This window comes from Vanacampus margaritifer, chromosome 11, assembly GCF_051991255.1.
Source record: "Vanacampus margaritifer isolate UIUO_Vmar chromosome 11, RoL_Vmar_1.0, whole genome shotgun sequence".
NCBI classification, from domain to species: Eukaryota; Metazoa; Chordata; class Actinopteri; order Syngnathiformes; family Syngnathidae; genus Vanacampus; species Vanacampus margaritifer.
This window is the reverse complement of record NC_135442.1, coordinates 20,317,941-20,339,276: the sequence shown is the minus strand read 5'-3', so window position 1 is coordinate 20,339,276 and position 21,336 is coordinate 20,317,941. Positions and strand designations below refer to the sequence as shown.

General features: G+C 40.1%; 1 protein-coding gene across 3 annotated transcripts in view; it reads left to right on the top strand.

Annotated features, from left to right (window-relative positions):
* Positions 1 to 21,336, top strand: part of kalrna (kalirin RhoGEF kinase a) — a 138,971-nt gene that overhangs the window by 33,938 nt on the left and 83,697 nt on the right. For all 3 annotated transcript variants that reach the window (XM_077579218.1, XM_077579217.1, XM_077579219.1), the window contains exons 2-13: positions 112 to 186; positions 6,120 to 6,234; positions 8,272 to 8,464; positions 8,537 to 8,710; positions 10,208 to 10,291; positions 10,477 to 10,608; positions 11,217 to 11,339; positions 13,956 to 14,078; positions 14,172 to 14,363; positions 14,502 to 14,633; positions 18,183 to 18,281; positions 18,913 to 19,044. In XM_077579218.1, the coding sequence (XP_077435344.1) occupies positions 112 to 186; positions 6,120 to 6,234; positions 8,272 to 8,464; positions 8,537 to 8,710; positions 10,208 to 10,291; positions 10,477 to 10,608; positions 11,217 to 11,339; positions 13,956 to 14,078; positions 14,172 to 14,363; positions 14,502 to 14,633; positions 18,183 to 18,281; positions 18,913 to 19,044 (1,574 nt within the window). The remainder of the gene's footprint in view (positions 1 to 111; positions 187 to 6,119; positions 6,235 to 8,271; positions 8,465 to 8,536; positions 8,711 to 10,207; positions 10,292 to 10,476; positions 10,609 to 11,216; positions 11,340 to 13,955; positions 14,079 to 14,171; positions 14,364 to 14,501; positions 14,634 to 18,182; positions 18,282 to 18,912; positions 19,045 to 21,336) is intronic.

Genomic DNA, 21,336 nt, shown 5'->3' with positions numbered 1-21,336 from the left:
GCGTGCGGCGACGAGTTTTTTCCCTCACAGGAATGTTGATCTGATAATTGGATTAATTATAAAATCGTAAAGCTCCACTGACTGTCTCTTCTTTTTGTCATCTTGCTGCAGGGTCTCTGAGGACTGAAGGCATCAAGGCATCTGATGTTCTACCTGTCTTGAAGGAGAAAGTGGCCTTTGTGTCCGGTGAGTGTCATAGAACCCGCCCACCCCTTCACTGTCAACACACCCATGTGGGGCGGATATGGGCTGGTGAATGGGTCCCATCTGGGCTGGGTTAATTTTGGCCAAGGATTTTATGGTGGCCCCCCAGATGGGCTCAAGGAGGGCCCCACATGGGCCCTAGCTAAAACCTACATTCGGCTAAAGGTCGGCCTCATATGAGCCCTAGCTAAAACCCACATGGGTATGGAATGGGCTATGAATGGGCCCCATCTGGGTCCCAGTTAGAAGTTCAATCAACTATACGGTGGACTGCAACATCCTGAGGTTTGAGAGGAATTCTCATACTGGCTTGATATTGTACGTGCTGCTGGTGGTAGCCACATTGAGCACTGTAAAACATGAAATAAAAACTTGAAGGTACCGTATGTACGACACGTGTGTCCAAGCTAGAGTTTTCTTATAGTTTTCATTTTTGAAGTAGGTTTTCTTTGTGAATCACCATGTATTTTTAACCAATATTTGCTGTGCAGATGGGCTCAAGTTGGGCCTCAAATGGGCCCTAGCTAAAAAACACTTGGCCAACCCATTTATCTCCCATCTGGGGCCCACTGGGCTGATTATGGTGTTTCTGATTTTACCCATAAGGGCTCCTTTCACATTCATGCCACACATTTATTTAACTTATTTTGTTACAAGCTTTAATAACAAGGAGACCAATAATACGATCAATTACCTTTTTATTATTATTGAACGCCAAAGAACAACAAATGGTCAGTGTTCCCTCACTGTCAAACAGAATTATTAATTTTCCAACTCAAATGAAACTTAAGCCTGAAGTACTTGTTGAGGTGGCAAAATGTTGCTAGTTGGCAGACTTACTTTAATTGGCTCGAAAGGGGAAGGGTTTTCCCATATCTTTTCGGAATGCTGTGCAGCGCTTTCTTCTAGGTCTGAATATGAATCTTGTGCTATTAAACTTGTATGAAATGGCCCATTAAATGTCCAAATAATACATATCGACACCCTTTTAAAATTATGGTTAAATTTTTGTGTTTCCTGAAAAATCTGGGAAAAAAATGACTTAGGCGATTATTTTAAGAAGGGGTCAATATTAAGTTGAAATACAGATTTTTCATAGTCGGGGTGTACGGCATTCCTTTGAAAATTAAATCGATCAGATCAGTGATACAATAAAATTGTTATGTTTCGGTTTTGTAGGGGTTGGATTTTATTTATTATGGGTATGTTTGGTGTTTTTGTCTATGGTTGGTGTTTGTCATGTGTTCCTGAGTTCTCCCCTTGTCTCGTTATGTCTGATCACGTCCACCTGTGTTTCTTCCCTTCCCAGTGTGTCTGACCAATCGGTGCCCTCAGCCTATTGTGTTCCCCAGGTGTGTCTCATTAGTGTTGGTGTATTTATTTTATGCCATTTGAGTTTGCTTTGATTAAGGACTTTGTTGTTTTTTGTCGGCATGTTGTGCACCACCTTGTTTTTGTTTAATCAATAAAACCCTTTTGTTTTTGGACGTTACCTTGGCCTCCTCGCTCTGCCCCACCACACTTTGGTCCAAAGCCACAGCTGACCGTGACAGAAATAATTCAAAACAAAACAAGATGGATGCTAATGTAACATACATATCACAGAGTAAAGGTAATTTAGCACAAAGATTCACAATGGAAACAGTGGACAAAGTTGTTTAAGACCATTACAATTATTCCTTCTTAGCTCACCTGGTTTAGCTGGTGGGCTGTTGTTTGTGGAACAGAAAACAAAAGACAAGAAAAAACAAACAAATCAGCTTCCAATTTAAGACCCCGCTCCCATTGTTCACTTCAAATATCTTGTGGGAGAACCAACAGGATGTTAGTGACGAGATAATTAAGGCTGACGCATCATTAGAGAATTTCATGACTTGATCTCTCTTCAACTGTTTCACTCAATTGTCCTATTTTACATTTACTTTCAAGCACAATCAAAGATATATTAGCAGTGTTGTTAACAAGGAATAGCAGGTACAGATATGTTTGGGGTCGTACAGTGCAGTGAGTGACAAGTTCGCCATGACTAAATACATGGCTTTTATGGAGATAACTGCGTGCAATGGTAACAATAAAATGCTTATGGAACTTGGCTTTTGCAATAAACCTTCATTTTGCTTTATATTCAGTAGTTGTTTGGTTCTACATGGTTAATGCAATATGGAATGATGCCGTGATAGGTCTGCTAGTATGCATGGCTATATTTTTGCCCTAATGGCGCTCGTTAGCTTTTGTGTTTGAATTCTTCAATGAAACTATATTAAAAATGTAAAAAACATAAAACATGTCATTTACTTCAAACAAATGTCAAATAGGTGTGCTCTTATTGGCCATTTAGTTTTTTTTTCTCTGAACCTTGCTGTGTATTTAGTAATCAAACTCTAAAAGTATCTTACATATTTTTTTATTTAGTATATTTAGTTAAAAAAAGACATTTTTTTTATACTAGAGCATACATAAAATTTAATGTAGCCTCTGACCTGAAGAGGTCGCTTAAAGCAATGGCAGCTATTACAAAAAACGGCCAGCAGAGTATAAGAGATCAACCAGGGCCATGTTGCAAAAAGCTCTTTCCCCCCAGTGTTTTCAACATGTTTGCGACTAATGATGAAACTTAGCTATATTCTAATGCTAATTGCTGCAAACGGAAACATACAAATATACAATTTTTTCCTAAAGAAAGAAGAGACTCTAATCTTTCTTTTGGTAGGTTCCATGTTTTTATAGCAATAGAACAGAATATTCTGTGGGCCTTGCAAAATCAGTCAAAATCCAGTAAAACAGCCGGGAGCGAAGGAGGTTGCTTCAGTGACTATGTTTACATGCAGGCAATATTCGGGTTATGGTCAGAATTCGGGTTTCTGGAACAATCGGAATAACACGTTTACATGCGCAAGTTGACAGAGTTACCCCCGTATAAATGGTGTTTGGAATAACGCAATGTAAGGGGGTGAAGGACGGACGGGTTTTAAAAGGGTTATTGCCTGCATGTAAACATAGTCAGTGAAAATGGCTGGGAGTGAATGAGTTAAATGACCGTTTATTCATCCATTTTGGAGCGCAAATGTCCTCATTGAGGTCACATGTGAAATCATTGGATTGATCTTTAGTCAATTAAATGGCAAAAAGACATTCACAGACATATTCTCACCTACAGTATTAGGATTTAGAGCAGGCTTCCCCAATCCTGGTCCTCAAGGGCCGGAGTCCTGCAAGTTTTAGATGTTTCTGTCCTCTAGCACACCTGATTCTAAAGATCAGGATGATTATCAGGCTTCTGCAGAGCTTTCTGATGAGCTGATTATATAAATCAAGTATGTTGTAGGACAGACACATCTAAAACCCTTAGCACTCCGGCCCTCAAGGACCAGGATAGTGGAAAACTGATTTACAGTCTTCACTAAACCTAGCATGCATGGTTTTGTAAAATGAGAGCAAAGCAGTGTACTCTGAACCGAGATTCAAACAGACCCACAGAACTGTGAGCCAGATATGCTGACCAACGGTCAACCACGCTGCCAATAATCTGTCATTTGATTCTTTGATTGAATCCAACATGCTTAAAAGAAGTCTGGAACTCACTCGTGCTCGCGCTCATTTGACCGGTGTTATGAAGCGTAAGAAGTACAAAGTGCTGCGCTCAAATCATCAGAAATGTGTAACGAGAAGAAAGACAGCAGAAGCAAGCTTCTGAGCTACTTTACACACAGAGCTCCAAAGGACACATTTGCATAATTCTTTTGTGCAGAGCTAAATGTCAACACTTCTTTGCTACCACAGTATGGTTTGGGACAGTCAACCCTAATCTGGTATACAATTCTCTGTCTACCAATTAGCAGAGCGCTTTTTGTGTAGCTCAACACTTCTACTTGAGGTGAAGCAAAACTACTGATTGTGGATGGACATAATAGCGTATTAATTATTAAGAAGAATTTGGCTGTATCTTTGCAATTGTCATGTAGCAGTTGAGGCAAAATGGGGTGCAATACATGGTTACAACCAGCAGAGGCGATGTCGGTTTACTCACAACGAGTTTCCTGACTACAGTGCAACATGATGTTTGTTTCATGCTTGAACAAAAACAAAAAATGGACAATATATGTATGGTATTATATGGCTTTAACCAGATGCTTATTATGTATTTGTAATGTGCAAACAGGCAGTACAGTTTTTTTGATTACAGTTAAATATTTTGACAATGTTTTTGTTGAATAATTAAGTTACTCTGCGATTTTCGTACAAAGTGGTACCAAAATTGTTCCATTTAAAGCAATACAAAGCAAGATTCCGTTTTCTTTGATTATGGCGGCACCGTATGGACAAAAGCCGTATTGTTTTCCCTTGAATGAGGACCACATTTCCCAAAAGGAACAGCACATTTTGTCGTGAAATCCGGATGTCCAAATTACATTGTTTCGAGTAGCTATTTTCAATTTTTTCTTTATACAGCACTGGAACGTTTCTCAAGTATGTTAACAGCAGCAACTGGTTGTGTAATCGTAACTTTTTTTTATTGTATACACACAAACGCTGCGCCCCCCCTCTGTACCTTCCCGCAATGCATTCACAAGCACTCGTAAACACAAAAGCACACAACTTTTGAATGTTGCGTGGCTGGTCGAGTCAGTGTGGAAAGGCAAACTATCAAGCTGATTGGTATTTTTTGCTAACATTAGCATAAACATTTTGATTTGAGCATGGAAAGCATGGAAAGAGCCAAGTCCCGCAAAGGCAGCGTTGGTATGCCACCGAGTGAAATCCTGTACTGTGCTTTTATCCAGGTAGGCTTAATATTGTTGTCTCCTCAGACAAAAATCTTTGTTTCTTGGGTTGTTTTGCAGCTTCTCCATGATAACAGTAATCACGCGTAGACATACGTTTTTATTGCCAGTAAAAATGATACAGACACCCTCAGGCCATGACAAAGGTTTCATTAATCTAACTGTAAGTCAATGTTTCATCAGTAGAATTATGAAAATATGAATTCAAGGTTGAAAGGTTAATTAGCGGGGCTTTAAAAATGGTTCTATTTAAAACATTTGACAATGGAAACGCAAAAATATGGTTGCTAACATTGAACAAAGTGTACCATTTGCTGGAAAGAAGGCTAAAACTTTTTGGAGGGGGCTAACTACAGTAGACAAATGGGCTTACAGAAAAAAATCATTAGCGTCCTCCCTCCCTGCAGGATTTGCCCAGGCAGGAAACGGCCAGGGAAAATCATCCAAGGCGCTTAACACCCTGAACATATGACTTATGTGAAATTCTCGCATCTGGCAGGCGTTACACATGAGTGTGTGTGCCAAAACAAGCAGATGCGAAAAGCGCCTCGCTGCACTCGCCACTCAGCTGACCCGAACGCGATTTGCACACTGAGCTTTGTGGCTCCTTTAGGCCGGAGGACGTAATGCAAAGACCCTCTTGTAATTGCTTTGTTTGTTCTTGCTTCATTATTATTATTCTTAGGCCAAACTATTCATGTTTATTAGAGTTTTCCCACACCAAATTTAGCAGTCATGTTCATCCAGGTGAAACTTTACATTTAACAATTGTCTCGGTAGTTGGTACCATCATGTTGATCTATCAGCCCTAAAACCCAGCCCCATAAAATTTGGTAGTGCTTGCGTGGGTTTCCTCCGGGTACCCCGGTTTCCTCCCACATTCCAAAGACATGCATGGCAGGTTAATTGAACACTCCAAATTGTCCATAGGTGTGATTGTGAGTGTGGATGGTTGTTCGTCTCTGTGTGTCCTGCGATTGGCTGGCAACCAGTTCAGGGTGTACCCCGCCTACTGCCCGAAGCCAGCTGGGATAGGCTCCAGCTCCCCCCGCAACCCTTGTGAGGAAAAGCGGTTAAGAAAATGGATGGATGTTTGTTTGAATCCTGAAACTAAATATTCATGTATGCGTGCAGGTGGGCGGGACAAACGAGGAGGACCCATCTTGACGTTCCCTGCACGAAGCAACCACGACCGAATAAAACAGGAGGACCTAAGAAGGCTGGTCACATACCTGTCTACTGTTCCCAGGTAGACACACGGATGCACTCACACACATACACACATTCTTCCTATCAGAAATGCTTGTTTCTCTTAAGTAAATGCGTTGATGGAGGGAATTATGCCAAATGGAAGGAGGATGAAGTGGCCATTGGAGCGCTTGATGGTGGAATCAAAGCAGCAGATGGAGCCCTGTGTTTGATTTGCATCAGCATGAAAGCGCTCCAGTGTTAGCAGCAGACTCTTGTCAACACACTGTGTCACTTCAAGCCTATTTAGTGCCTTGGCTAGCTAGCCTGAACAGTCCAACAATATTACAAGACAGGCTGAAGACAACTGCTGCATAAACAACCCCCAAAAATTGTATGTTGACATCAGGTCCTTGGCATGTAGCTCCAATTTAATGTACAGTATATATTTAATGTTATATGTACCGTAACCATATTTAATGGTCTATCTACTGGTAATGTCCCATATATACATCATATTTACTAGTCTACGCACCTGTATTGTACCACATGTATCATATTTAATGGTCTTCCACTAAAATTTCACTATATTTCTGATTTACCATGGGTTTGTTGGAAGTAAACATTGCATTACAAATAATGCTTAAATTTACAGAAATTGGATGTTATCAGTTATTAGTTATTTTATGGAAAAATGTTTAATAATTTGTGTTTGATGTAATAATAGTATATGACAAAAAAATAATGTGATTGTTCTTTCAAAATATGTCCAATAACTGTTGAAAAACTTGATATTGGGTTTAAAATGGCAACGCTTTAGTGTTAGGGTAATTCATTTATATAGCATTTTTCCCCCTTACAAGGCTCTTAAACCACTTTACATTTTGACTAGCCATTCACCTTCTGATAACAGCATTAGGAGTTTAGTATTTTTGCTCAACAATACTTTAACATGTTTACAAAGGGGATTGAACCCACAACCTCAGGGATACCAGACAACCACTCTACCAATGACCCACGCAACCACTGTTGTTTAAAATTTTAGATCACATGAAATGTATACTTGGTAGTGCTGTTGCCTTAAAGCAGGGCCAGCATCCGTAAATCCAATTCTTTGCTTTGCATATTATTCACCCTTTCAAGCGTTCCTCTTTCCCTATATCTCGGTCAAGCCAAATTGTTGTTATTTTCGCTTAAAAAAAAGTCAACTCACAAAGAAATGATGGTAAAATTACATATTTTTACTATTAATTTCTCAGTAAATGTAAATGTTTTTTTCATTTTTTAGGGTTTTACTTTTTACTTTACTTTTTATTCCATTAAAGAACAGACAAATATGTGTATTTGTATTTGTGAAATTACGATATATTTGTGAACGTATTTTAACAATCAATATATGTATTTGTAATGGAGTTTTTTTCTAAAAGAATAGAATTATTGTGTGTTTTTACAGTTACATTGATTTAATGTTATTTTACATTTGACATGAGTTAATTTTGTAAGTTAAATGGTATTTTAAAAATAAAGAACCCAAAAGTAAAATTCAGTTATATTACTGTTTTTTTTTTCTTTTTTAACAGTGCAGGTCAAACTATCCCATTTTGTATTGAACTGGGTGAGACTGCCTGGAGGAAACATCGGCAAACATACATCAAACAAATAGCTGTGTTGTGTAGTTAATTTTGTTCATGTCAAAATGAAAAACATCCTCTCAACATATGTACCTGGCGAGTAAGAACACAGAAGAGCAGGACCAAAGTGGCCTGTAATTGGTGTTATTCTTTCGTATTAGCCACGCTGTGCTAATCCAACTGCAGTTTCCATGGTGACTTGGGGAACCTTGCGTTTCCTTGAGGCAGACTACATGAATTTACATGAAGAGTGAGTGGGGTGAGGGTGACTGCAGGTGACTCCAGTTGGTAATACATGGAACTGAAGCGCAAAATGATTTGTGATTCTTGCTGGAAATCATGACAAAGTGTTGTCCTTTCATGTTAGCTTATACGCCTGTCTATCTGTTGCAGACTGAATGAGAAAAGCCTTCTTTGGTAACACCTGATGCGCTAACAAACATACTCTTGCCTTGTCTTGACTGTAGTGAGGATGTTTGCAAGAGAGGCTTCACTGTCATCATTGACATGCGGGGCTCCAAGTGGGAGCTAATCAAGCCTCTGTTGAAGACGCTGCAGGAGTTTTTCCCGGTCGAGATCTGCGTGGCGCTCATCATCAAACCGGACAACTTCTGGCAGAAGCAGAAGACCAACTTTGGCAGTGCAAAGTTCTCCTTTGAAGTGAGTGGTCTCATTAAATGTGAAAAGCGACACAATCTCCTGCTGAGGGCTCTCCAAATTGCTTTCCATCAGACCAGCATGGTGTCAGTGGAAGGTCTGGCCAAGTTGGTGGATCCCTCGCAACTGACGGATGATTTTGAAGGCTCCCTGGATTACAACCACGACGAGTGGATGGACCTGAGAGTCTCCCTGGAGGAGTTCATGTCCAATGCGGTTCATCTCTTGTCCCGTTTGGAAGACTTGCAGGTGGGATGATGGATTGAAACTAGTGGTGCAACGTATCTTTATTGATCTGTGGTCGGTTCGGATCAGGCCCCACGGTTCGGATCGCGCAGGATCTGCGAATTGTTTGGTGGGGGGGGGGGGGGGGGGCAAGAACAACAAAGTGCGCATTCACAGTGGACACCATTCAGACACGTCAAGGAAGCTGAAACATACTCAACGTAACACACCCCTTACATTCAGACTAACTTCAAAATAAAGTTAACCAAATAATACATTGACTGCAATGCAAATAGCCTTAGTAGACTTTTACTTTGAAGGTGGTCCACGTCGTGGCGTGATGGCTAGCTTGACTTCTGTTTTATAGTGTATTTCCACTGGAGCCCAGCTCCGCACTGCTCGGTTCTCTGGCGGGTCAGCTCAGCCTAAACCACACACGCACTGTGTTTCCACCTCTAATGTGCATCTGGAACACTGGGCGGAAGTAGCGCATAACCGGCTGCGACACAATAGTAGAGCGGGGAAAACAACACATAACCAAAACACGGAAGCCATGGAGGACGACGCTGCCCGGTATCGGTTGCTCGTTCTGTTTTTTGTGGTGCTTCAGATGTTCTCAGTCGTGTTACTTGCGTCTCCTCTAGCCTCAAGATCCACAAGTGAGTGACGGCGAACAAACGTTACATGCGGGAATATCTGTTCGCAACACTTTTTTCCCCCCTTATTATCATATTTCCTTGAAAACATCTTGGATGGTGGCTAGTTTACTTGGGTAGCCCACCCAAGTATTAACATGGTGTGGGAAACACTGCTTTTATAAAACACTTTTGCCCATTAAAAAGAAAAACATTCAACACAAAATGTCAAACATAGCCGTTTAAATCTTAGCAACACACCTTTAAGCCCTTAGTACCTTGTTGTTTTACACATGGACCATGTATAAAATGAGCCTTATATTGCACTTAAAGTTGTGTTCCTAAATCCTAAACGGCTATATTAGACATTTTGAATTGCTTTTTTTATTGTTATTTAGTGACAAAAAAAGTTTTGCTAAATAAATGAAGACACTAAATCCTAAATGGCTATATTAGACATTTTGAATTGATTTTTTTTATTTAATGGAGAAAAGCATTTTACAAAATAAATGAAGACAAAGTACTATTTATCTTTTCTTTTTTTCCGTTGTCGCTGATCCTAAAAACGATCCGATCCGTGACTCAAATCCGTGTTCCGATCTAAACCGTGACATTTGTAATCCGTTGCACCACTAACTGAAACTGAACTGATAAACAGATTGATGACCTGATGACTGACTGGATGAATGGATGTGCAATATTTGTGTGAATGCCTTGATGAAATGATGGTCGGTTGGATGGTTGAATGTCATTGAACGTAAATGTGCTTTGATTGTTCCATGGATTGGGGGTGGCTTCAGGTAGATGCATTATAGAGTGCTGACTGTGTGACTTGAAGGATGATGCAATGTAGGGAAAACTGAAATTTACTTGCTTCATGTCCAAGGAGGTATTGTCCAAGAAAGAATTTCCTTCTGATGTTGAAGGCTCTCGTCGGCTAATAGAAGAGCACACACAGCTAAAGAAGAAGGTGAGCACTACCAACATGCTACTTACTTGCCTTGTGAAGAAAATTATTCATAAAATGTGTTATGCAGCTGAACTAAAATGTTCCTCATCATACTTCACCTTGGTTTTGCTTGGCCCATCTATCAACATCACCATCGTTTTTGACATTATTAGTGCTCATCATCTTTTCCACCAACTCTGCTGAAGGTGCTGAAAGCTCCTGTGGAAGATTTGGACCGGGAAGGCCAGCGCTTGCTACAGTGTATTCGATGTAGTGACGGTTACTCGGGGAGGAGCTGCATCTCCGGCTCTGCTGATTTCCAGAGCCTCGTTCCCAAGGTAACATGTTCCACCACGCCCATTCAGTAGTTTTTGATAAATTTATAGCTAGATGGAGAAATACTATATTTTATTCATCCCATAACGGAAATTACACACAGAAAAGCGACATGGGGACTGCGAAATTGGCACATCAGAGTTGTAGCTGAAGATTTACCTGTGCCTTTTATAGACCAATTCAGAATTTTTCTAAATAACAGAAGCCAGGATACTTCCAAGTGGTGCAGTGCGAGTGACTACTGTAATGAAACGATGATTAAAATCCCCCAAATTTGTAGTTCTTTGTGTGACGGCGTATTAGGGCCACGTATAAATATATATTTTTTAGAGGGTGGGGGCAATATTCAGAGAAAAAGTTTTTCTCTCTCGCAAATTTGCCACTTTATAAAGTGGCAAATTTGCTAGTTTTTTTCTTGGAAATTAGCCACTTCATAAAGTCGCAAATTTGCCACTTTATAAAGTAGCAAATGTGCAAGTTTTTACTCTGAATATTACCCCACTCTGGAAAAAAATATATTATACAAGTTCCTAATACGCCGTCTTACTTTTGCTACATTGTGGTATAATAAATGTTGTATGTTTTGTGTGTGTTAATGCGTATGTGTCAGGTGGCAAGTCTGCTGGACAAGCTCCACTCCACCAGGCAACATCTCCATCAGATGTGGCATGTCCGGAAACTGAAGCTGGACCAGTGTTTCCAGCTACGACTCTTTGAGCAGGACGCAGAAAAGGTAAGGAAGGATACACTTTACGAACACTTATGAAGAGTAGTAAAGGTTTATGAGCATGAGATCTTTGAGTGTGACATGACCTAAAGCGGAGATTAGTGTTCAATGAATAGTATGTGTAAAAATCAACCACTTGCATCAGCTAACCACTTGCATCAGCTAAAATTTGAGATTATCTGTACATGTTAAACATTAACGCAACAAATTACAAAATATTTATAGGTGAGGTTTACGAAAGATGGTCATTTTTTTTTGCCTCTCCTTCAATTTGTTTGGGAGAACTTGAAGTGTTGATGTCTCGTGTTCGCTTGCATACGCACAAAACAGACAGACAGGAAAGCGGCGATAAGGGAGTGTTCCTCCAGTAAATAATTACAAAGCTTTCAGAAGAAATGCAACAGTTTGGTGCACATCAGTGTGAGGGTGCATGAGGACCTAGGCCTCACAATGATGCACATTTTTGGGAGGACATAACTTGAAGGATGAGTCATTACCGCGATAGCAACACATCTGTTTACTTGGGTGAAACTACATCAATCACAACTTGTGCACGAAATCTTCAGTGTATTAATGTTGCATTTACCGATTCAATACAATTTATCTTTTATATTGTTTTCCATTACTCTTTGTCAACACAACATTCAAAACTGACACTCGAGGAAGCCCAGGACAGCAGCCAACCAGGAATGAGCGTAAAACCAGTCCACCAATTAGAAGTGTGGGTTTGCACAGACGAATCTGCATATGCAGACAAAACACATTAATCAAACTCCTAACACGTCCGCGGAAACAGTCCACCAATCAGGACCGGGGGTTCACACAGTGAAATTTGCATATGCCACTGATAGTAGCTTGCCTCCACGGCTTTGCTGGAAGCAAAACGTTTAGTCTCCGCCCAGAAAAATCCCGGACAGGCCATAACAAATCCTTCGGACTTTACCTTTAACAACAACCACAGATGTAACAAAGTCCTGAAAGTAAACAAACAACTACAGTTTTCCAACACGCCGATACTGTAGTTCAACCATTGGCGAGTGGTACACGAATAGTCCTCTTTCTCACTTGACTTCACTTAACTCATTTGCTCCAAAAAAACCGTTCTATTTTAAATATTAGCATGCTCCCAAAGATGTATTTATAAGTTTTTTTTTATTTATAAGTTTTTTAAAAATGCTTTTTAATGCTACAGCATATAGAAGGCCTTGATTCGGGCTCCGAACTGAAGAGAATGGCTGAAGCAATGGTAGTTATTACAAAAACGGCCAGCAGGTGGCAGCATAGAGCAAACGATCAACCAGGGCCAAACAAACCTAATAGACAAATGGATGCTGAAATTAATTATGTTCTCGTAGAATTACTCACCGTTTCTTGTTGAATTTGAACAGTGAGAGGTGTTTTGTGCATATGTATCTGGTAATGATGTTTGTGCAAAAGATGAGACGGAAGACAAGATTTTTATCCGTTGCCTTGGTTGGTCAAAACAAAATGTGCAAAGATGCCGCATTGTCCAATCAGCTCGAAGTATTGTACAGCAAGTCCCGACTTTCCCAAACGGGTCTGACTAGTGAAGTGCCAGATTGATAATGTGAAGAACTCCCTCGAGAGAATCACAATTATCAATCTGGCTGGCGAGGTGACCAAACTCCGCCTGGTTTTAGTGTCATAGACAAGTGGAAAAAATCTAATACCACTAGTATGAGCCACACAATCAACTACTACGGCCAAAACACCGCAAGCCAGCCAGCACGCTGCAAAATATGTGGAGAGTTTAAAATAAGAGGGAAGGTCACAGAGCTGCTAGTGAACAGGGTGCCGCTAAAGGCGCACACAAGAACAAGCACGGATGCTCCCCACCAAAGAATGCCACATGCCATGCCACGCACAAAAAAACGCTAGAAAGTGTGGAAAAGAACAAAGGCAGGAAAAATTGGTGGAGCTTTTTTAATAGGCTGCCAAATTAAGGCACCTATTTCATGAAATGAAAGTACAAGTGTTAAAGAACCACTGTAAACAGTCAAACAAAAACAAACAAATAAACCTCAAACTATCATTTGAATGAATTCTGAATTGTAACCAACTACTTTACAGGACAATTAGAGGTCACAATTCAGCATCATACAACTGTAAAAACTAAAAATGTAATATTAGAAGCTGAAACATGACCTCCTCTTAGCTATTAAGATGTTGGTGGTGTATGAATTAATTTCTCAAGACAAATGTTTAAGCCATGGAGGACATCTGCACTCTCTGGATAATCTTGAAGTTATCCATATCAGCAGCTTTTTGAACGGAAAACAACCTTACTCATAATGTGCTCTTTGTACAAATCCACTACTTTCTGAACTCAATACCAATCCTTTATTTCCTGTCTTTCATGATTAATGACAATCTGATTAATTCAGTTGTGTCTGGCCATTGTCGTCGTGGTTACTGAGGTCAGGCACACCTGGATTAATCAGTTTGTCCAACCATGAAAAACAGGAAATGAAGCAGTGGTACTGAGTTCAGAAAGTAGTCAATTTGTGCAAAGAGCCCATTGTAGCCCATAACTGTGGTCTCATGGGGAAGTGAGATGACGCTAAACTAGCTGTTAGCGATAACCAATCGTTCTGTTTGCAGATGTTTGATTGGATCAGCCACAACAAGGAGTTGTTCCTTCAGAGCCATACCGAGATCGGTCGAGCGTACCAACACGCCACCGAGTTGCAGACACAACACAACCACTTTGCCATGAACTCCATGGTAAAGAACACACAGACACACTCCCTCAACTCACACAATGATTCTATACAGGATACAGTAGGTGCCATATTGTTGCATTTTTCTCCCTTCTAGAATGCTTACGTCAACATCAACAGGATCATGTCAGTAGCGAGTCGCCTAGCGGAGGCAGGACACTACGCCTCCACACAAATTAAACAGATATCAAGTCAGCTGGACCTGGACTGGAAAAGCTTCGCTGCCGCTCTTGATGAACGCTCTACCATCCTTGCCATGTCTGCTGTTTTCCACCAAAAAGCGGAACAGGTGAGCAGAATAAAAAGTCCTAGACTTTCTTCAATAGTAATTTTGACGACAACGAAATACCTAACGAAATTGGTCTAATGAGGAGTTTTCATTCAGTTACCGAACAACTCGTCTGATCCCATTTCTTTGTCTGTTTAGTTCTTGTCGGAAGTGGAGGCTTGGTGCAAGGTTTGCAGTGAGGGGGGGCTCCCAACCGAGATGCAAGAGCTAGAGCTGGCCGTCCACCGCCACCAGAGCCTCTACGAGCAGGTCACACAGGCCTACACTGAGGTAAAAAGCACCAGAACCTCAAGAAAACTACAACCAGAACCCCGAGCAAAAGCTCCAGACTGCAGAAACAATTTCTGCGGTGCTCTAAAACGTTTAAATGTCTTTTCAGAGTTTGAGAAACACATTTTAGTTTATAGCCATCTAAATTCGAAGTCAATTGGGCTCATTCACTCCCAGCCATTTTCACCGAAGCAACCCCCTTCGCTCCCAGCTGTTTTACTGGACTTTGACTGATTTGTAAGGCCACAGAATATTGTGTTCTATTTGTATAAAAACATGGACCTACTTACCAAAAGAAAGATTAGAGTCTCTTCTTTCTTCAGGAAAACAAAGTATATTTTTATCTGTTTCCGTTTTGCAGCAATTAGCATGAGACTATAGCTAAGTTTCGTCAATATTCACATTCGTGGTGAAAACTGACAAAAAGAGCTTGTTGTAACATGGCCCTGGCTGATCTCTTATACTCTGCTGCCACCTGCTGGCCGTTTTTTTTTTAAATAACTACCATTGCTTCATGTCAGAAGCTTTATCAAAACCTTCCATATGCTCTTGCATACCCCCCCCCCACCCCCCCATAAAAACGTGTAAACATGTACTTAAAAACGGTTTTACATATTTTTGGGGTTTGAATAAATAAATGCCATTCTTCTTCTGCATCCCTCAAGAGGCATATGATTGAGAGCCCCATTGACATCAACTGGCTAGATGGTGGGCCCTGTATTTGGTCTTCTTGCACTTGAAGTCAGACTCAAGTCAATGGAATCAGCACCTTAATGAGGTGCACCAATCTTGCCTCGTTGTACCAAATAATAATGATATCAATGGGGAACTGAAACTTCCTGTCCAGGTGAGCCCTTGTGTCCCGCTCCCGGTCAGCGGAAAAAGTTTGACAGCTGACTGACAGCTTATTCAACCTATGTTTGAATGGTCTTTTTTTGGACAATATAGGAACTCTTGATGGTTCTTTAATTTTCATGGAGTTGTCTTTGGGAAATCCGTGAGCTCCTTCATGACAGTTCTCCTTATCTGTTTGATAGGTCGGCATTATACTACTACTGTACCTCTCCAGGCTTTTGAAAAGTTATTCAGACAAAAGAGGCATTTTCTCTCCCCTGACGTATAGGTCATCTTTGGCTATGGCTTTCTTTCTACATCACTTGGCAGACTTATGTTTCATTCCTAACCAAGCCATCTACTCATCTGTCTTTTTCAGTAATCTAAATGTACATGGTGCCTTCTGAAGGAGGCTGGTCACGTCATCCACGTTGCTCCTCAATGGGGATAGTCTCTGACCAGATGGTAGTTTGATCCTGTCAACCATTTGTCTTGCCCTACTGAGGATTATCTCAAAGGCTGCTGCTACAAAGCCGTTGGATAAATGACACCCCCTCCCCCTTATAATGATTCCTATTTGTATCTGCTGTCACATTGTGTTAAAGTCTTGGAGGACAAAGTACATCTGCTGGTAAATTAAGCAGGATGCATCCAAGTTCTTGATACAGGAGAGCATACGGAAGGAATGGTATAGGTAATCAACTGGTGTGGTTAGGCCAGATGACATGGTCACTCTTTTACTGCTTGACCTTTTGGATCTGGTCCAAGATCATTGGCCATGTTTACATGCAGACTTTTTTGTCATTCTGATTGAAATTATTCTGATTGAAGGTCTCATCTGACCTATCGACAGTAAGTAAACATCACATAACTAATCAAGCCGTAAGTAAATGAGGGCCAAATCCACTAATGGTTTGAGTGTCTTTTGCGCGGCGCTAACCGGTAAAAATGCACTCTAAAAACAGTTGAGTCAAAAATAACCCAAATATGGGTAAAAAATGGACCGATCCTCTACTTGGGTCAATTTGATCCACCTTTAATTCAAGAAATGGGTCTTTTAATCTAAAACAACTCATAAATATTGGTCAGATCCTTTACTTGGGTCAAAAAATCGGGTTATTTTGTATAAAACAACCCAGACTGTTGGGTCAAATTGAGCCATAAAGTGGATCGGTCCATTTTTGATCCATAATTGGGTTACCCAACTGTTTTTAGAGCGTGGAGTAAATACAGTGTGTCAAATTCACAAAGCACGTGCAGATGGTCACATGTGTCACTAACTGCGCTGTCAAACAGAATGCGTCTTGGTACGCCGGTGGTATTTGCGTGTATTTAAATGAGGTAATATGCATATTTTTGATGGAGAAACGGCTAATTCACTAACGCAAATAACGCCTATGGAAAGCTAGTGTAAACTTGGCACTATATGTGGAAGCCTCCTCATAGCAGCAGTAGCACAAAGAAGGCATCATCTTGCCAGGCACAGCTGCCCCTCCCTACAAAAAAAAGGAAGGGGAAGAGGGGGGCCATCCACTGTGGTGTCCCCCATTTTGTGCTGCGACCTGCGACATCGGACCCATGTGAGGGAACGCTGCGCATGTACAAGAGATGACGTCCTAAATTATTCCAGCAGTCAGAGTCCACTGAGTGCCATGACACTTCTTCATTGGACTTCGATCAATAAGATCTTGTTCCTTCCAGCTGGCTTGTTGGCTTCTGATTATGGATTTGTTCTGTGGGAGAATGCTTACATGGGGGCACAGCCTGTGCCAGGGTACTTTTTCTTGCAGTACCCCCCACGCTGTGTGAAGCTCGACTGTGTCGCTTGGTGTGCGGCTGACTTATTTGTCAGAACACTGAATTGTTCTTTCACTAGATGGTACACAGTAATTTTTATAGAGTAAATGTGACTATTTAGAGTAAATTTGACTCAATTTAGAGTGGGAACAAATAGACTCTGTTTTAGAGTAGGCTAATATTTATACTTGGAAGAGAATAAAATAAAGAATTGGAAAAAAAAAAGTCACTCAAGGTTTGAGGAACGAACTCACGATCTACGAGCTCCTACTACGTTAACGAGGCAATTAAGCGCGCGGCAAACGTGAACGAGGCAATTAAACACGGCGAAGTTACGTGAGCTACAAACATATCACGCATTGAACCACAGATATATGTAATATTACTCACAGCTAGAGTACTTATTTATTCTCAATAACGCACGCCAAAATGGCACTGCCGGAAGTAATGTAATGGAAAATTTTTACCTCATAAGGAGACAGTCAGGAAACGAACGAGTCGGAACAAAACGTTCAATCCTCTGACAGTTCCTGACAGAAAAATGGCCAGAAGAGCCCGGGCTGATACGAGTATCGATAACAGTCACGAGTACAGATACCATGAACTGTGCCTGGTATCGGCCCAAAACCGATGCCTGGTATCAGTACTTGCCCATCCTTAAACAGTATATAGCTTTGTATTTAAATAAACAAGCCTAGATTACATTCTGGATTTGGGAGTAAATTGAGACAAGTTCATCATTCGATCAATCAAAATTATTTTTGTGACATTTTTGTTTCCTTGTGTGCCATGAGATATTTATAATGTAAAGTATGTGCCGTCGCCTATTAATGATTGGGCAATGCTGGCTTAGTACAACTTCTTTCTGTTCTTCTCTCATCGCGTCCCCACTTTTCATTCATCCTTATATGTGTCCAGGTGAGTCAGGATGGAAAAGCTCTTCTGGACGTCCTGCAAAGACCTCTCAGTCCCGGCAACTCAGAGTCTCTGACGGCCACTGCCAACTACTCCAAAGCGGTTGGTAACTTTTCAAAACAATTAACTCAGTAGAGGGCAGACCTCAGTAAAGGTCAAACATTCCTAATCTGGATCTGCACCATTCTGTACGTTCATAGAATACCTGACATATGTCTCAAGGACACGGAATGTTGTCAGGAAATTCTACACAATAATCAAACTTTTTTTTTTTAACTTTCATATTTGAAGTGACTGAAAATGGCAATAAATTGAAATTTTAGGTATTCTATACAGTCAGTCATCAGTACATATTATATACAGTATAAACGTAGTAACAAATATTTTGTCACAGGCGGACATGCAAATATCTCTTGTATTTGTTATTCCTGTACATTAACACGAATTCACACCCAATTCTCACCCCTGTCCAAGATCCGAGTCTTGCTTTATTAATTATTATTATTATTATTATTATTATTATTATTATTTATTAATTAATGCACGATTCATCGAGAAATGTAAACAACAGCCGCAAAAGAAACTGTCAAAGAGAAAATATCTTCCCATCCATGGGTTATCTGAACCACTTATAATTGATGAAAAATAATTCTTAACCCAATGCCCCAATTACATTTTCTTTCTTTATGGATTTTTTTGCAGAAAGGAATGAATGTTGTATTTTTGTGTGCAGGTTCATTGTATACTGGATGTGGTCCATGAAGTGCTCCACCATCAGCGCCGTCTGGAGAACATTTGGCAGCATCGAAAGGTCCGACTGCATCAGAGACTGCAGCTGTGTGTGTTTCAGCAGGACGTCCAACAGGTACACGGCAACACACACACATGAATGTGCAAACACACACGCACACACATACTTCCGCACTTAGTAAGTGAAAACAATACAAAACAAAGAGGGGAGAATATTTCTTGAAGCCGCAGTGGAGTGTGTCATCCTGTGGCGACATGTGTTTCCCATCAGTTCTCTTCATCCGTCAGTTTCCCAAATCCGGAAAACTTCTCAGATCCGAATGGATCTTTGCTTAGCTGGCACCGCCGCTGACGCTTCGGCAGATAAATGAAGCATGGAAACATGTCTGAAAATCAGGAGATGATATTTTAAAACCACCATAAAAAATAGGCCACTATCAAAGGATGTCCAAATATATGGACTTAAGTACTGAGACTAATTCTTTAATAAACTGGATTAATCAATCACAGGTTTCCATTCACTTCTCCCATGAACACAAATATTTCCTCCCTCGCCAAGTTCCATGAGTTTGAGTCGACAGAAAAATCTGCTAACAGGCTATCAAGTGAATGCCAAAGCAACAGGTGGTGCTATAGCCAAAGCTACAACAGCTAAAAATCTATAGACAACCAGAAACCCGAATCCATTTCTGGATAAGGCACTATCAAAAACAATGCTGAATCGAGGAAAACAAAGCTGATCACACGATTAAAAAAAAAAAAGCTTTACCAATAATAAAATAGTATAGTGAATAGGGATGTAACGATAACGCCAATATCGTGATATCCTGATATTAAATTACCACAATATTGTCGTTGTCATGTCATGATATTAAAAACAGCACATCTGTTCAAAAGGAGAGGTTATATTTTACCTCTGGTGGTTAGTTTATTAGTGCAGTTAAATTTTAATTAAGAATGTTTTGGCCACTTCGGCGATTATCACTCATACGTATATCAGTCATACCAGCAAATATTTCAACATGTCTGTCAAAAAAAATGTTACTTATGGCCCACTTCAGCTAAACATAGCATTATGAACTACATACATAGGGATGGTGTGTTTGAGGACCCAAGCGGAGGGAAGTAGAGGCATGGAGAGGGACGAAGTCCAAAAAAGGTTTAATTAAACAAAAACAAGGAGGCAGCAAGGCACAGGAAAAAACTAAATACACTAACACTGATTGACAAGACGAGACACACCTGGGCAAGACACAAGTGGCAGAGGGCACTGATTGGTTGACACGAGGAAGGGCAGGATTACGTTTAACGAGACCAAGGGAGACACACAAAGAAAAACGGAACACAACTGATCATGACAGAAACTCAAAGAAACATTACAAAATCAAACAGAACCCAAACATGACACATAGTCCATGATTAGTAGTCCATAGTCCATACTTTGCGCCGCAGAGCCAGTAGGATCACCTGACAATGACATGATCAAGCTTTTCCATCACGGCTCCATTGTGCTTCCCCATCCCAACATGATAGTTTTTTGTTTTTTTTAAATAATACAGTATCATGAGTTTTTATACTATATATATATATATATATATATATATATATATATATATATATAGTATAAAAACTATATATATATATATATATATATATATATATATATATATATATATATAATATATTCCCAACCCCTCCGATAATTGAATGAGGTTCATGAGGTACAATGAGGTTCATATCGTGATGTTTGGATATTGTTACATCCCTAATAGTGAAAAAGTATTATTTCCTGATTTAAAAAAAAAAAGAGAGAGACCACACTATAAGATAATCATACAGCAAAAACAGGGGTTTCTTACTAAGGGGTGAATACAAATCCATTTTCATTGATCCGAGAACTAGTTTTTAGGTAAACAAAACACATAGAAATATAGCTTGTTTTCAAAATAATGTGCATTTTAGCAAGACAACTTTGTGGAACAGTTTGAGCAAAGCCAATCCAACCAAACTGAGTCAGACAGTTTTGAGTGGAGTTCTTCAGTCAAATGTTTGCAGTCCATTTGAATTGTAAAACATCAATACAAAATATTTCTTGCAGCAATGTCGTTGACCTACCAAATGGGAAAAATATCCCACAGACACAATCTAAAGAATAGTGGAAAGACTAAAATGTTACAGCTGCAAACAACTCCATATTTTCTTTACTTGAAACTTTCTTGTCGGTGGAAATTGCATATCATCTCTATTTTTCTGCGACATTCCTACATTCATCCAAAGTAACAATTTGGCACAATTTTGAGTTGAGTTCCCCAAGAAAAAGTTCTTAGTACTTCTAACTTTTATGGAACTTGATAGGAAACCAGAAATGTTTTTTCTTTTCATGTAGTGGCATTCTTTCATAGTTCTA